At 61.7% G+C, this 15,897-nt stretch overlaps 1 protein-coding gene across 4 annotated transcripts; it reads right to left on the bottom strand.

The window, feature by feature from the left end:
- Positions 1-4,286: 4,286 nt before the first annotated feature.
- Positions 4,287-13,410, bottom strand: MIDN (midnolin). Of its 4 annotated transcripts, none has more exons than XM_059697365.1 (9): positions 13,253-13,410; positions 11,455-12,090; positions 10,310-10,397; positions 10,073-10,135; positions 7,956-8,084; positions 7,567-7,872; positions 7,232-7,379; positions 6,771-7,031; positions 4,287-6,042 (listed from the first exon to the last, which is right to left on the bottom strand). In XM_059697365.1, the coding sequence occupies exons 2-9, from the start codon at positions 11,685-11,687 to the stop codon at positions 5,765-5,767; spliced, it is 1,506 nt and encodes a 501-aa protein (XP_059553348.1). In that variant the 5' UTR covers positions 11,688-12,090; positions 13,253-13,410; the 3' UTR covers positions 4,287-5,764. The 4 variants fall into 4 exon arrangements, with proteins under 4 accessions (XP_059553348.1, XP_059553349.1, XP_059553350.1 ...); XM_059697366.1 differs by having other exon boundaries at positions 7,232-7,376; XM_059697367.1 differs by lacking the exon at positions 7,956-8,084 and having other exon boundaries at positions 13,253-13,409.
- Between the last annotated feature and the right edge of the window lie 2,487 nt (positions 13,411-15,897).

The following is a 15,897-nucleotide window of genomic DNA, read 5'->3' as shown; positions in this document are numbered from 1 at the left end:
TGAGGTGCAGTTTGATTTGAGGGTCACTCAGTTGACTGAGGTTGTGGTGGGACCAAAGTGTGGGTTGGAGCTGGTTTGGGGGCGTGTGGGGGGGTGTTGTGTATTAGGGTTGCTAGGTTGCAGAGCAGGGTGCTGATGAACTGTGAAGAAGGGTGCTACATGTGAGTGTCCAGCAAGAAGGTGGATTAGTCTATCTGGGGCTGTGAGGGGCCCTGTGTGGGAGTCAGAGGTGGTGGTGTTTCTCCAGGAGGCCTGTGGGGAGCATCTGGGGAGTGCGTGTGTGGGAATGCAGTTGGGGCCAGCCTGTGGGGGCTGCCTTTCCCTGCCACTTCCTGGGACTGGCCCTGCCCACATTCCAGAAGGGTTAGGGGATACCCTCCCCACCCCTATCTGCTCCCAGACCTGTAACCTTGGTCCAAACCCCACTCCCTTGGTCCTGGGCACCTAAGGCGGCAGTAGCTGGCTCCAGGGAGGGGCACTGAGGTGGGGGTGGAGGCCAGAATGTGCCAAGCATGAGGAGGGGGCTTCCAGAGATGGGGCGGAAGTAGTGGAGGGGCTGGTGGGACAGAGACGAGATGAGAATAGAAGGAGACCCATACAAGAACAAAGACAGGCTGAGAGGCTGAGCAGGGCAAAAAGAAAGGGGATGAAGACAGAGAAAGAGAACTGGGCAGAAGGAGGAGAGGTAGGCAGAGAAGGACAGGGACTAGGAGCAGACATGAGGCAGTTGGCCAAGGACACAGGATCAGGGCAGGGCAGTTGGGAAGCAGGGCCCCAGGTGACAGTGGCCCTGCCCCCACCCACAGGCGGGCTGCTCACCTGGTTAGAATTACACCAAAGGCCACTGGTCCTCTGCCTTCCCAGGGTTGGGCAGCCGTGGGTGGGACTGGAGTCAAGACTCCTGGGTTGGGCCCCAGCACCCTTGGCTTGGTAACTCCCATTCCCAATGAGCCTGGAGAGAAGGGCGGATTCCACTAGGTCTGCTGGGGGTGGCTGTGCCCCGGGGCACTTGCCCAGTGCTTGGGGTGCAGCTGTCCCTGGTGGCATACCACTCACTCCCATCTCACCAGAAGGCTCCTGGCCAGGGGCCTGGCTCCCTAATGTCTTCCCCAAGCGACCCAGGACTGACTCTGGCCTTTGGCATTTCAACACCACCATGCAGCTAGCCACCGTGACCCATCGGGCCACCCCCAGAGGACTCTGGCCTCAAGTAGAAAGCCATGACCCCAGTGACCTTCTCCTGACCACCCACAGTGGCCTCATCACCCCAGGAGCACGGCCAACTTGTGAGCCACCACCTGCATTCAGGTTCCACACCTTGGTGTCCACACCAGCCAGTCAACACCACCATCCTTGACCCTCATCTCAGTCTTAAGCTCTTTGCCTTGGACCAATGGTGTGGCTCACATCCTCCCCAACTGGCAAAGCCTACCCTGTTCACACTGACTGTTGACTTCTCTGAGGGACTTCTGGTCACAGAACTAATCTGAGCCACACCCAGGCAGCGACATGAACTTCCTGCCACCCTAACCTCTCCCTCTCGGGTCCTCAACAATCTCTGCCTGGAGGCTGGCCGGGTGCCAGGAGCTCATAGGGGCACCTTCCTCCAGTCTCCCAGCTCCCTGCAGCCCTTTTGCCAGTCATCTCTCTGAACAGGAGGCCCCTTCAGAGGAGGCTCCAGCCCCATTTGTCCCTTCTCAGGCCTCTCCCCTAAGTCCAGGCCCAGCGTCCAGCCACTGTCCATCCTGGATGTTCTGGCTTCTGCTCCCTTCACCCGATTCCTGTTTTTATGTCTCCTGGTCTTTGCACACGCCTGGGGCACCCGTTGCCTCTTCCTCTATTTGTCAAACTCCTATTCCATGGGCAAAGCCTCATTCCAAGTGTCCTCTGCCCAGTGGGTCTCCTGGGCTTCCCAGCTTGGGGACTGCAGTACTCCTCCAGCCTGGGGTCACGCACACGGGGACGTTGGGGAGGGGCCAGCAGTCAATACCTGGGCGTAGAAGAAGGGGCGCACTCGAGCGCGCCGATGCAGGAGGGGGTGGGGGGCGGGGCACGGGCGGCGCCCCCGGACCCGCCTCCTCTTCCGTCAGAAGATATCCGCCGGCGTCAAAACTGCGGCCAGGGGGGCTAACGCCTCCGCGCCACACTGGCGCACTCGGCCGGCCGGGGCTCGGTCCTGCCTCGGGAAGGCAGCCCCGCCCCCTGTTGGTGTGTGCGAGGCCCAACGCGCACCCACCGAGGAGGCGTCACCCGTGGCAGGCGGGGCCTGGGCCGCCGACGCGCGGTAGGGGGCGGGCGGGGCGCCCGCTGTACGGTGACGTAAGAGCCGTGCCAAGGCGCGTTGCCCTGGAAACCACGTTTCCATCCCTGTGGTTTCCGGGGCCGCCTCTTCCCATTCATCTTTTTCGTTCATGGGGGAGGCGGCGGTTCAGGGCCAACCCCAACACTTGCGGCCCCAGGAGTCCCTGCTCTCCCTGGGCCTCAGTTTACCTTTCCGTGCCTCCTACTCCTGCATGGTCTGACCTCCCGCCGCTGCAACACCTCGGATGGGCACCCCCACCCGCACTTCCTGTAGGTGTCTGCACTGCGGCCCTCAGCCCCTAGGCGGGGTGGAGTCTTCTTAGGACCCCTGGGCAGGGCCGTGACTCTTGATTCCGGGGCTGCGCCCAGAGGGAGTAAGTTCCGGGGCATCAGGGCAAGTGTTCCCCGCCCTGCATTGTGCATACACAGCCCCGTGATTCAGCGTGTTCCTGAGTGGACACCCTCCCTCTGCATCCCCCACCCAGCTCTGCGGTGGTCACAGCGCTAGGCCCTTACCCTCCCCCTCCCTCCAGCCGGATTGCGTAGGCGGGGGTTCCACCTGAACTGCCCCACCCACGCTTCCACCACCTGCGGGGGCGTTTGCTCCGTTGACACAGGTCTGAAGTGAGCAGCCTGACCTGGACATCCTGATTCCTTTTTGCTGTGAGCGGGCAAAGATGATTTGGGGGTGAACGGACGGTGGGAGGGGCCCCAGTGCCTCCACAAGATGCCCCCAGGGTATTTCTGGGAGGGAACCTTTCCCTTCCTTCTGGGGTCCCAGGGAGCTGGGCCTTGGGAGGGCAGGAGCTTGGGCCATCAGAAATCAGCCAGGGAGGCCTGGCCAGATACCTGTGAGAACATCTTTTCATATACCAAGATTTCGGGTTAGATTCCTGGTTAGGGCACAAACAAGAATCAGTGAATGCATAAAATAATTTGAACAAATTGATGTTTCTTTCTCCCTTCCTCTCTCTAAAATCAATAAATCAACCAATGAATGCATAAATAACTGGAACAACAAATCAATCTCCGATTTAAAAAATTGGCCAGGGGTGGTCGTCACTAATTTCAGAAACACCGCCTGGACCAGTGTTTTCTCCTCTATGAAATAGGTGTAATTATCTTAGGTAGCAGTACTTGTGAAATGAGGAAATCCATGTAAAGTAAATGATTGTCCTGTGTCTGTCTGACCCCAAGTAGATGAAGGTGAGATCCCAGAGAAGTGGGAGACACAAACTGAGAAACTTCCCAGGCCAAGAGAGGGTTGTTCCTGGAGGCTGGATGCATGAAGGTCAGGGCTGGGGAGTGCTGGAATGCAAGGCCAGGGAGAGTTCACACTGGGTCTGGTGGCCTTGCACAACAGCCCCAGGCCCTGGGAATGATGGATTCCTTACTAGAGAGGGGGTGGGGCGTCTGGTGGTATCCTGGGAGGGGGCTCAAGTCTGGGGCCAACCAGAGCAGGGAATTGAGAGGGTAAGGCCCCACACATCCCCTACCCATACCCTGGACTTCGGGCCTTGGGCACTGGTGGCGGCCTACCTGCCACTCCTGCAGGGGCAGCTTCCTGCTCACCCTCACCCTCAATCAGGGAGGGGGCCTGCGATGTTATGGGATCCACTCACACCCAAGATGGTGGGAGACCCGGCATGCCACCTCATAAAGGCACCCCTCCCAGGCATGTAAGACCACTGGTTATCATGCTCTGGAACAGCCCTCCCTCGCCCCAGGGGAGCGGGAGGGACTTCACTTGCGTCTTTATTACTTGAAATCATGGTGTTGGTGTTTGTGCAGGCCTTTTTTCATACAGGAAACTCACGAAAAGTGCAGGCACACCCCACAGCCAGACCCCAACCCCCAGAACTGGTAATGCTTTCTTCAGGGGCTGGGCATGGTGAGGGAGGGGGGCCGGGCAAGGGTGGTTCCTGCCTGGGGCGTATAGACATTACTTAAAAATTGTTCAAAATAAAAGAGAACACACATTTAAATAGGTATCCAAGACAGTTTTTCAAAAACAAATCTGCCCCTCTTCTCTCCTTTTAGAAAAACAAAACAAATCTCTGACCCCTAACTTTCTGACCCCTCCTCCCCGCCCACCCCCCCCACAAAAAAAATTTACAGAGCTACAGTTAACACATGATGTTCACATCTGAAACCATTAACTCGAAACACATATGGGGAAGGAGTGAGGACCTGGGGGAGTTCATCTACAAGTAGGACAAAAGGAGGGAGACAGGCAGGGGGTGGGGTATCCTGCAGGACAGACAGGTGTGTGTGTGGGGGGAAGGCCCAGACATCTCCATTTATCAGTAAAAAAAAGTGAATGAAAAATAAACTCCACCCACATTGAAATGGCCCCAATTAAGGGGAGGTTCCTGTCCCTCTGCTCTGGGGCTGAAGACCCCTGGGGCATGGGCATGAGTGGGGAGGTTCCAAATTAGACCAGCAGCAACCCTCCCAAGGGGTTAATGCTACAGTGTAGCCCCTAACCATGAGATTCACAGCTCAGCACCCCCTCCCCTCCAGGTTGCAGGAGAGTCACCCCAACACAGTCCACAGGCCCAGATCACTCAGGTTGGGCTGAGAAGTAGGGCTGGGGGCATCTCCCCGACCCCACAGCAATTTCTCTCCTGATTTTTCAAGAGATTCCCAACTACTATTGGCTCAGTCAGAAAATTAACAGTCTATAAATACCCAGAGCTCAGGGAAAAAAAAAAAGATGTGGGGTTGGAGAGTGGCATCAGAAGAGCGTCACACAGTGCGTGGCCAGCAAAGGCAGGCAGCAAGTCTGTTCCCCTCCGTCCCTTCTCTGCCAGGAAAGGGTACTGACTACACCCGGACCCGCACTCCAAGGCAGGTTCTGGCCAGCCTCCCCTGAAACAGCTTTTCTTTTCCAGGAAAAAGAAACCAAGAAGAGAAAGTAGTACAGACGTGGAAGAGACAGCCCCTGGTTGGTGCAGCTGTGGGTCCTGTGAGGTGTTTGGAGCCCCGCGGGGCCCTGCTGGGTAGGCGGAGACCAGAATTGGCAGTGGGGGTTCTCTTCTCTGTGGCCCCCTCCTGTCTGTAAAGTGCAAATGAGGCATCTACATTTTAGACTTAAACCTGAAGGGGGGGGGGGGTGGAGCATCAGAGCCGGCGGAAGAGGGGGGCTTCTTCCTCATTTCTGCTCTGAACCATCTGGACAGACTGCTACATATTTGGAGCTTGGGAAGGTGGGCAGGGAAGGACCCTGCGTGGCTGAGGGAGGGTGGGGGTACAGAGGAAGAGGTGGGGAGATGTGAGGCTGAACCGAGGAGGCAGGAACCCAAGGCCACGGAGGGTTTGGAAAACCATGGTAAGAAATGAAAATTTTAAAAAACCAGGACGCTGGCTGAAGAGGGAGGGGCCTCCTGCAGTGCCCACTGCCTGCCCTCCTGAGCTGGGCGATGCTCTCAGCCACCCTGGGCAGGGGTGAGGGACAAGGTTTCTAGGCCACCACGAACTCTGACTTGATGTCGGGGTTAACTTCTGGCTTCCAGACAGATTCCTCGAAGTCAAGGCCCAAGCCCGCAGCCTCACTGGGGCTGCCACCACTGCCTCCGGGGCTGCTGTCGCTGCGGCCGGCCTTGCGGCTGGGTGGCCAGTGATAGGGGCCTCGGGCATCCCTCCGGGCCTTTCTGCGGAGCCGTTTCTGCTGGAGCAGCAGCTGCAGGCGCTCCACCTTGCAGCGGGTGGCTCGGTTCTCCGTCTGCCGCAGCCGGTCCCCTGTAAAGGAAGCAATGACCATGACCCCCGGGGAGAGGCTGGGCCCCCAGCAAATGCCCCCCAGCATTAGGCACAGTCCAGGGCCTCCTGGACACTAGTTCCATTGAGGGAGTTGATCAAGAGTATCCAGGGAATGAATCTCCAGCAGACTCCTGGGAGCTGTGGGTTTATTAAAACTTGTCTGAAAGTCCAGCACACCAGCTGTGAGCCCTGTGAGGGCAGGGCCGTGTCCAAGACAAGCACTCAAGACACAGTCACCGCATGAATTAACTGCAGCTCGAGCCCTTCCAGCTGCTTCTGTGACAGAGGAACTCGAGCTCTGGCCATGGTTTCCCCTTCGTGGCTTGGGCTGGGGGCCCACTGGACAGAGTGGCATCACCAGTCTGCGAGACTCCGGATTCATAGGGTAAAAACAAGTGGGGGAACACGGGGCCATCGAGGAGGAGGGGAAGCCAGCCCCCCTCCCTTCCCTGGCTCGGCCATTCACAGAGGCTCCACCTGCCATCTGGAGAAAGTGCCCGAAGAGGATGTGAGGAGGAACCCCACTCCCCCTCGGGAGGCACAAGGACACTTTGTGTCCCCAACACACACTCCCTTCTCTTCAGGCTCTTTCAGAGCAGGCCGAACGGCAGCTGGTGCCTCCCCAGCCTGAGGTGGGTCAGCTGCTCTGAGCTGCACACAGAGGGGCCTTGAGCGGTGAGAATGGGTGGGGCGCCTTGGACACTCACCCGTGGGCTTGCCCAGGCGGGCCTGGCTCAGGGCGGCCGGGGCCGAGGCCACCAGTTTCTCACAGGAGGTAGTTTTTGGGGTGAGGTCTGAGGCGGGAGAGGCAGGTGCACACTGGGCGTGGCAACGCAGTTGGGTCAGTGATGGGGGCATGCCCTGGTAGTGCCGCGTGGCACTCAGGAGGTCGTTGAGGATCTGCAGGATGGTGCCGATGTCCCGCCGCGGCCGCCCACTGCTGTCCTGGCAGTTGGGGTGCAGCGTGCCTACAGGGGGCAGAGCGCCTTGGTGAATGCCCAAGGGATGGGACCCGGGGGCAAGAATGACACAAAGACTCCCACCCACACAAGGGCACACACACAGCCTGCTGTAGGGTCACGATCTGAGGGTGGGATGGTGAGTGTCCCACCCCTGAGGTGTGTGCATGTGACCACTGCTGGGACAACATGGAAGCCATGACACCTACCAGAGAAGGTCCCTGAGAAGACCCCTGGGGCGTGGTTCACGAAGCTCTCGATAATGGCACCAGGTTTTCGGGAACGGGAGGTGGGGCTGCCCCCAGGGGTGGAGGTGGGGCTGGCCCGGGCACTGGCAGCAGGGGAACAGTCCATCTGCTGATGGAACAGGGGGACATAGCTTAGGGTATAAGAAAAGGCCTTGGGGTTCAGGGTCCGGGACCACCCACCAGCCCAGGATCCAGCGATGGCCTTTGAAACATGCAGTAGGGGCTCCGAGTCCCTTCTCCACCCCCTCCAAACAGCCCACCCTTGGGTTTGAAGGATAAGCCCTTCCCAGACTCACCTCGGGGCAGGTGGTGGGGGCTGAGTGGGAGCGGAAGGAGCCGGCTGTTACAGGTGAGGGGGATGCAGGTGCAGGGCTGGTGGGCACGGGGGGGACACGGACAGTACTGGACACTGGCCGGCAGGGAGAGGACACAGGAGTGGTCATGCTGGGGTCCCCACGGGTGGCAGCGGTTGCAGCTGCCAACACATGGCGGTGTTGTAGTGGGGCGTGCTGGGCCGCAAGTTGAAGCTGGACGAACATCATGTGGTCACCCACTCGAAGAGCCAAGGTCAGCGGTGAGCGGCCTGACAAGAAGTCACTGACCTGCAGAGAGTGGCCCGTCAACCCCAGGGTCCCAGCCCTAGGCGCCCAGCCCGTCCCGGCCCAGCCCCCCCACGCTGTGTGACCTGGGGCCTCTCGCCGCCCCTCTCTGGGCTCTGGGGTCCCTGTCGGTGCCACGGATGCTTAAATAAAATGAATCGGTATTTCCGGAAGCCGCCTCCGCCAGCCCGGCCCGGCCCGGGCGCCGCTGGGGGCTGTGGGGGACAGAGGCAGGTCAGACAGGGGGGCCTGGCCCTCCTTGGCCAGCTTGGTTCTTTTAAGGGGAAACTGAGGCCAGAGGGGGCGGGGCCTAGCCAGAGGTCACTGCCCTCAAATAACCCTCACCTTGTGCCTTTCCCCACCCTCTCAAACCCCCAGATCCTCTCTGCCTATGATTATGAGAGACCTATCTCAGGCCCCCTCCCAGTTAAGCCACAGGGGTGGGCAGCAAGTGGGTGGAATTGCCGGACAAATTCTTCATCCTAACCTTTGCTTTCTCAAGATAAATATTTATCTGTCCTGGGCGGGGCGGAGGCTGAGAGAGAGGCGTCACTGTGGGAAGGGGCCCTGACTGGTTCCCTGGAGCCAGGGTCCCACAGGGCCTGAACACAGCCCATGCAAACATGAGCCTTCCAATTGGGGTCCCCCTTCACCGAGGGTGTGAGGTGCCTCTGACCCGTCTGCAGTGGGGCCTGGCTAGCACCGAACTGTCCCCAGGGGCCGGGCCGGGGTGGGTGCGGGGGGGGAGGTTTCTGAGAAGTGACAGAGGCTGGATGACTCAGAACAACCGCCTCCCAGCTCTCCCCTGGCAGCGGCTGGCGTAACCTTCTCTGCTTGGGGGCCTTGGGGAGGAGGCGAGGGAGGCAGGCAGTGAGAAGCCCCCACCTCCCAGCCCAGTCTGCATGACCCTCCCCCACCCCCAGAAATGCCCCTTGCAGAAAGGGCCTGGGGTAGCTCCCAAGAGCAGCTGGGTCACCCCCCCCACACACCCACTCCCTCCCGCAACTTCCTCCCTGGGGAGGGCAACCGGGCAGGCATGATGTGGTGCCAGGCAGGGAGCAGCCCTGGGAGCCCAGTCAATCCACCCAGCCCCCCTCTCTATCTCCCTCGCAGGCACCCCGGGGCGGATGTGAACCAAACACAGAGGGCCCCCCTGGCAACCACATCACCCCCCCAAGAGTAGGGAGCTCAGTTCACATCTGCCCCAGGAAATTAGGAGACACCCTGGGGCTCCCAGGACTCCTGTTCTTCCCCACCTGGCTGCCCCTCCTGATGGCAGACCACCCAGCTACTGCTCTCCCCCCTCTTCCACACTAGCCGGCTGGTGAGGGCAGGATGCTACATGTCGGGGAGGGGGCGAGGGCCTCAGGCAGGAGGAAGGGAAGCGGCTGAGCAGGTTTCCTGCGGCTGGCCAGCCCAGACAGGGAGGCCTAGAACCTGCCCACCCCCTCTAGGGGAGGGCAGCAGCCTGCTTCCCCCACCCTGGCAGCAGGCGGATAGCTGAGGCCTGTGTCACCCTCCTGGGAGGAGGCCCTGCCGCCAGAAAAATGAGAAAAGGAGGGGGGAAAGGCTGCAACAAAACCGGGAACCTGGGTGTGGGCCAGCCCAGGCCTCCCTCCTCATCTTCCTCCAGGCTGCTTACTAAATATTTTCCTAACATCCTGTGTTGGCCTCGCTGGGTGCCTGGTTGCCCCCACCCCGCCCCTCCCCTCCCCTTTTGGGGCAGAGAACAAAGGCCAGAAAGAGGAGGGGGAGGGGTGACTACCCACCCCTCACAATGGGGTCACGAAAGGCGGAAGGAGTGTCACCCAGGCCAGCCCCTCCCTCTCCCCACTAGCAGAAATTTTATAAAGGTCGCTCTGGGGAAACTTCAGTGGCCCTGGAGGGGGGGGCACTCAGGGACACAGGCCCCGGGGGTGGGAGCCTGGGCTAAGGTCACCCGCAGGCAGGCTTGTGAAAGCTGGGCCCCCATCCCCCATGGCAGCCACCGTGGGAGAGAAGGCCCTCAAGGTCAGGTGGTGAGTGCTTGGGGGGAGGAGGAAGAGGAAGCTGGGTGACCAGGCCAAGCTGGCAAGAAGGCGGAGCAGCTCCAGTCCCCTCCCCACAGGCCTCCTCCGAACAGAAACAACCCCAGGCTCTCCAGAGGGGTTGGGCTCGGGGCCTGCTAGCCCCTGGGCGAGGAGGGGCGGCACTTGAGTCTCACCTGGGTCTCTGTTAAGCTCTCCAGAGCCTGCATCACAGACTGTTCTGGCCTTGAGGCCTGAGACTACAAAGAGAAGGAGGGGAAGAGACCCTGAGTATGCATTCTAGGTTGGGCACCTGGGCACAGGGGCTGGGAGGGCCCTGAAAGGTGGGGGGGGAACCCAGACAGGTGTGAGGGGGACCATGCTGGCATGAAAGGGCGCTGCCCTCCCATGTTGGGGCCTCCTCAGCCATTTACCATGAGGCCCGCCTCCACGGTGGGCACGAGAGTCAGCTTGCTGCCATCCCCCACGCCGAACTCCTGCAGCTTCCCCGAACTGAGCCGGCTGGTGGGGTGGGGTGGGGAGGGGGAGGAAGGAAGAGGGTGAGGCTACAGCAGAGACCAGGCAGGGACGCGGAAGCAGACGCTGAGGGAGTGCTTGCTAGGGAGACAGAAGTCCTCCCACCCCCATCTCTACCTGGCCGCTAGACCCTGGGCCCTGAAAGTGGGGGCGAGGCTCACTATCTGGCCCTGGGACCCCATGCTAGTGGTTCAGATCCCTTCTCTCAAGGAACCCCAACTCTGGAGTGGGGCACCCCCTTTGCACCTCAGCAAGACACTTTTTTTCCTTACCCGGGCCCCACTTTGCCCTGTGACACCCTCCCAGCCACCCCAGGGCCAGCCCTGCCGGTAATTCACGAACTCCAGCCCTGGGCTCCTCTTTGTGGGGCCACAGGACGTAGCCTTCAGGGGCTTTGCCCGGCAGGGCTCCCCCTCCTCCCTCCTTCACTGGCGTAGGCAGCCGCCGTTCAGACAAAGGAGACCCTCCCCCTCTTGCCCCTCCCCCACCGAGGCCCCTCCGCTGGGGATGGACACAGCGAGTCCCCGGAGGCCAGCGGGAGGAGGGCTTCCCAGCCTGGAGGCGATTTAAATACCATGGGGGAGGGGGAGGGGAAGGCTGAGGGGAGCGCTCGTGGCGAGAACAAAGGGGGGCAGAGAGACGCAAGTGGAAGGAGACAGCCAGACGCACAGAGGCCTGCCGAGCAGATGCGGAAGCCGGCGGAGAAGCAGGCAGGGGAAGCGACAGCAGCGGCTCCCCTACCCCCGCAGATGGGAGCACCGCGCCGTCCCAGGGCTCCCATCGTCCCGCGAGGGGTGTCGCCTGAGCCCAGCGGGAGGCACCGTCGCAGCAGCCTTTGTGCAGCGACCCCAGGCGGGGGAGGGGGCCGAAGCAAGCAAGGCCGAGCAGAGGGCGCCCGAGAGCGCGCCAGTCCCCCCACCCCCGGTCTGGCCGCCCCCTTCCTTTCCCGAGCTGCGAGCTCTTTGTTCCCGTCCGGGGGCCGGGGCCACAGGGAGCAGCAGGCCAGGGGTGCGCTGCGGCAAGGGCGGCGCTCGGTACCTACGTGTCTTTGTGGAGCAGCGCCAGGCGCTCCTTGGGCACTTTGAGGCGCTGGGACAGCCGCTTGCGCAGCCCCTCCACCGTCTCGTCGGGGGACACCGACAACTCGTAGCGAGTGCCCGTTGTGCTGTGGATGGCCAGGCTCATGGACGCTGCATCCGCCGCGGAGCCCAGCTCGCAGGCGCCGCCAGGGGCCCCGCGCCGGCAGCTCCGGGCGCCGCCAGGCTGCGGCTCCATCCCCGGCCCGCGCTGGGGAACTGGGGTCCGCGGGGCAACGCCAATCCTCGCCGCGCCTCCGGACAGGGCCGGGGCTCCCCGAACCAGGGTTCTCGGGGTCACTGGGTATGAGGGGCAGCGCGTGTCCCCTTCGAGAAGGTCCCAGGAACAAATGGCGAATCAAGAATCTCAGTGGCGCTCCGGGGTCGAGTCGGCTCGTTGGGGCGCCTTCCGGGGGTGGGGACTGTACTTGCGGCTTCTTTCAAGGGCGGCGGGAGTCGACCGAGACTAGGCGGGCGCGGGGGGAGGGTCCCGGAGGAGTGGGCGCCGCTGGCTGACCGCGCTTACTGCCGTCTGCCGGTCGGGCCGCGTTTCTCGGCGCGTCACCTCCCTTAGCAACAGTCGCCGCCGCCGCTCCGAAGATCTGGGGGTGAAAGTAACAAGAAAAAAAAGTTATAATGTAGCAACGTTCCAAGGGGCGGGGCCTCCGCCCCCTCCCATTCACTACTTACTCTGCCGGCCCGCGCCGGCCAATCGACGCGCGCCGAAGGCCTAGTGGGCTGCGCTTACCGGCCAATGGCTGTAGCCGCGGCGCTGCCCCACGTGGCCGCAGGGCCCGCCCCTGGCCCCGCCCCTGCCCCGGTGGCCAAGGGGAGCGCGACGGGGGCGGAGCTGGAGCCGCAGAAGCCGGCCCCCACGCCCCCGCCCGCGCCGGGGGCCATTCATAAGGCCTGGTGCCCACAACAAAGGGCGAGCGGCCCGGGAGGACTCGGGACCTCTTCCCGGAGCTGTGTGGCGTGAGGGCCGGCTTTGTCCCCGCGCCAGGATGGGCAGGATGTCGCGTGACCTCTCCCGCGTCCGTCCGGGAAGCTACCGCGAGCGGAAGCGAGGGGCAATACCCGCGCCTCGTGGCTGGGCCATGTTCGGCGGCTCGCGGGAAGGTTCGACTTTGGGGCGTGAGGTCTCCACGAGCTGATGGCGAGTCCTGCATCCCGTGACGTGGCCGGTGTCGGGGGGACCCTGGTGCTACCTCGCTTCCCACCCCAGTCTCGCGGGCTGGACCTGCTTCTTGAGTCGCACCCGCCGGAGCTATGACGTGACGCGGCGTCCCTGGTGGGGCCCGCGCGCACGGCTCTGCTCGGGGCTGCGGTGAGTCAGCAGCGCTGGCGCGCCCTCTGCCGGCCCCCATCCGGGAGCGCTGCTGAGAGTCCTGGGGAGGGGGCGCGAGAATGTCCCGGGCAGGGCAAAGCCGACCGACTTCGGGCGTGGGGAGAGACTCGCTAGTGTGAATCCTCTAAATCATTGAGGCCGTACACACCGGAAAGCAGGCTGGAACAGCAACTAGCTCAAGGTCACTCCGGGGAGGGGGAGTGACGGGGGGGGTGGGGCAGGGGCCCAGGTCCTGTGAAGGGGGTGCTGGCTGCGCCTCGCTCCACCCATTCCACGTCCCGTGGGGGAAGGGGTGCTTCCCAGGACTGGAGGTATCCCAAACCCTGCCTGTCCCAAGAACAAAGAAAAGTGGGGCACCTTAAAAGCCTAAAGCGGGGAACCCCTCCTTGGCCCGCGAGATCCCGCCCACAACTCACCGGGCGCGGCCAGTCCGAGGTCACCACAGTCCTTTAATGTACCTGGGTCGAGAACCAGTGCGCCGTGGTGGGGTAGGTATGGGGCCGCACCGGCGGCCCTGAACCTTTATCCGCGCCGCCTTCCCTGGGTGGAGTTTGGGCGGGCAGGGGTGGTGGGAGGGAGCCGGGCGGGCAGTGACGCAGGCCATCGCCGCCCCTCCCAGTGGGCCAGAGCCCAGGAGTGCCGCCCGGCCGGGGCCACTTGGCCGTCAATGACTGCGCTCATGGAATGCCACCGAACCCGAGGTCACGGTTGTCCTAGTCGACGACTCGGTCGCACCCCTACTTGGGCCACGGGTATTGGGTCTCTGGGTGCACAGCCGGACTCCCTGACATTTTTCTGCCGCTCCAAGCCCTGTGCTTCCGCCTGGGGGTGCCTGCAAGGCGGAAGGCGGGGCGTGGGAAGGGGAGCCTGAGTCAGCAGCACAGTCCAGGAAAACAGGCCCAAGTCACCTGCCTGGAGTGGGGGTGCCGGGCCGCGCATCCCTTAACAGTGACCTCAGAGGGCATTTATGGAGCGATTAACCAGCACCAGGACTGCCTTGTGCAGCCAGTCATCACACGTCCTGTGACCTCGGGAGGGTTTTGGCCCCTGGAGCCTATTTCCTAGGTGGCCATGGGGTGGAATGAATATCCTGCAGGACTCACCCTGGGGCCTGAGGTATGGGTCCCTCACTCAGACCCAGTGATGTTGTCATCATTCAATAATGCAAGTTCACAGGCTGCTGCCCATCCTTTGGGCTGGGCATAACCCCCCTACCCATTTCACATACTAGGAAATAGACCACACAGGCAAGAGCATGGCATGTCATTTTGGTGGCTTTCTGAGGATGACCCTGATTGGTGGTGGGGCCCTATTGGTCCTCCTGACCCTTCTGCCTAGAAAGGGACCCCAAGCTCTACTCACCCAACCCCTATCCACTTTTCTGGCTTCTTCATCTGGGATGACCATCCCCACCTCTACCCTCAGCATCCCTCCCAGGGCTGTTCCTTCCGACTCTCACCCAATGCTCCTATGGCCTTTGCCCCACTCCCACTCCCAGGCACTCCTAACCCCACAAGGTCAGTTAGGACTCGGCTGGAAGGAAGGAGTTACTGGGGCTGGTGTGGAGGGATGGAGAGCGGTTTGCCACAAACACAGCATGGTTCTCCAGGAAATGGAAACAGCTACTGCAAAGGTCTGGAGACTTAAGTGGCTACAGGTGGTGGACACAGGCAGAGGGGCCCAGTGTAGGGGCTCTGCTTCCAGCTTGGAGTTGGCAGAAGAAACAGAACAGCCTAGGTGGGACCTCCAAGGGGGGGGGATGTTGCTACTGGGGTAGGCAGAACTTTGCGATCTCAGGCTGGTCCCTGACCTTGCTGAAACCACACTGGCGGGTGACGGTTTGCTCCTGATGGGGGGCGTTGTGTGTGTGTGGAGGCCCTGACCTTGCTCTGCAGGTCTAACTTAATAAACATGCTAATCAACTGGCTTCTGATTCCTTCCCATTTACAGCATCCCTATACTTCAGCAATTGTCCCAGGATATAAGCACAGTTGTACCAGGGGACCCCTTTCCTGCCCCCCTCAGGTCCCAAGCCTGCCCTGTGGATGAGGTCTGGACCCCTGGTTCCTGTCCCTGTGACCTGCCCCACCCTGAAACCCTTCTGCCCCAGGTCTTGACCCTGCCAGCACCAGCTGTTCCCTCGGGGCCCGTGTCAGGCAGGGTGTGTCCCCAAGTCTCATGTCTCCCATGGGGAATGTACTATGGTGTCCCAGTTGCATCCTGCTGTCCCCCAGCTGGAGGCTGAAGTCTCTCAGGACATAAGCAGAGAGGGGGTGCTGGCAGCATTTTGGTGATGGTCTCCCTCGTTAACCTCCCTCCTTTGGTTTTATTTATGGTGCCCAACCTGGCCATGAACTCTGAAGACCTTGCCTCTGAGCTGGAGACAAGGAAGAGTGGTGCTGCACCCGCTATCACAGCCTTCTCTAGGCTGGGAGTTCCCGGGAAGTAGGGGACTGCTGCTTGGGCCTCACTGGCCTGAGAGAAAGGAGACCCAAGCGTGTGGGGGCGCGCACGCACATACGCACACACACACACAGCGCAGGAGATCACCTGGAGGCCCCCACACATGGGTCTCTCACCATGTCAAGCCTTGAACACAGCCATGTGACAGTCACTTGCACAGGACTGTGACACACTAGTGCACAGCCCATCCATACTGATGACATGCCCCAGGGTGGCCTCCCTGTGACACAGAGGGAGGCCCAGGCTCTTCCGAACACTCACCATCCTGGAATACCCTGCAAGCCCAGCTTGGGCTCAGGGCTGACGGGGGTGGGGCGAGAAGACCCTCCTGCCTTGAAGTCCTCTGCCAACCACCTGGAACCCAAGTCTGGGTCATCCCCAGGGTTACAAAATGGAGGAGATGGAACAGCTCTGTGAAGCTGTGTGCTGCCAGGGCTGCTCCTGTCGAGACACCCCACCCCATCTGGGGCTGTCCCAGGGCCTGGGGTGCCACAGAGATGCCAACAGCAACAGAAGTCAGGCAGTCATCCAGCCAGGGCCACCCAGGCTGGTCCAGTACAAGGCAGGGCCTCCCTGGGAGTAGGGCCAGGAAGCCCAG

The sequence above is a fragment of the Myotis daubentonii genome, chromosome 5, assembly GCF_963259705.1.
Source record: "Myotis daubentonii chromosome 5, mMyoDau2.1, whole genome shotgun sequence".
In the NCBI taxonomy this organism is placed as follows: Eukaryota; Metazoa; Chordata; class Mammalia; order Chiroptera; family Vespertilionidae; genus Myotis; species Myotis daubentonii.
The sequence above is the reverse complement of the archived record's forward strand: the minus strand, read 5'-3'. Positions and strand labels throughout refer to the sequence as shown.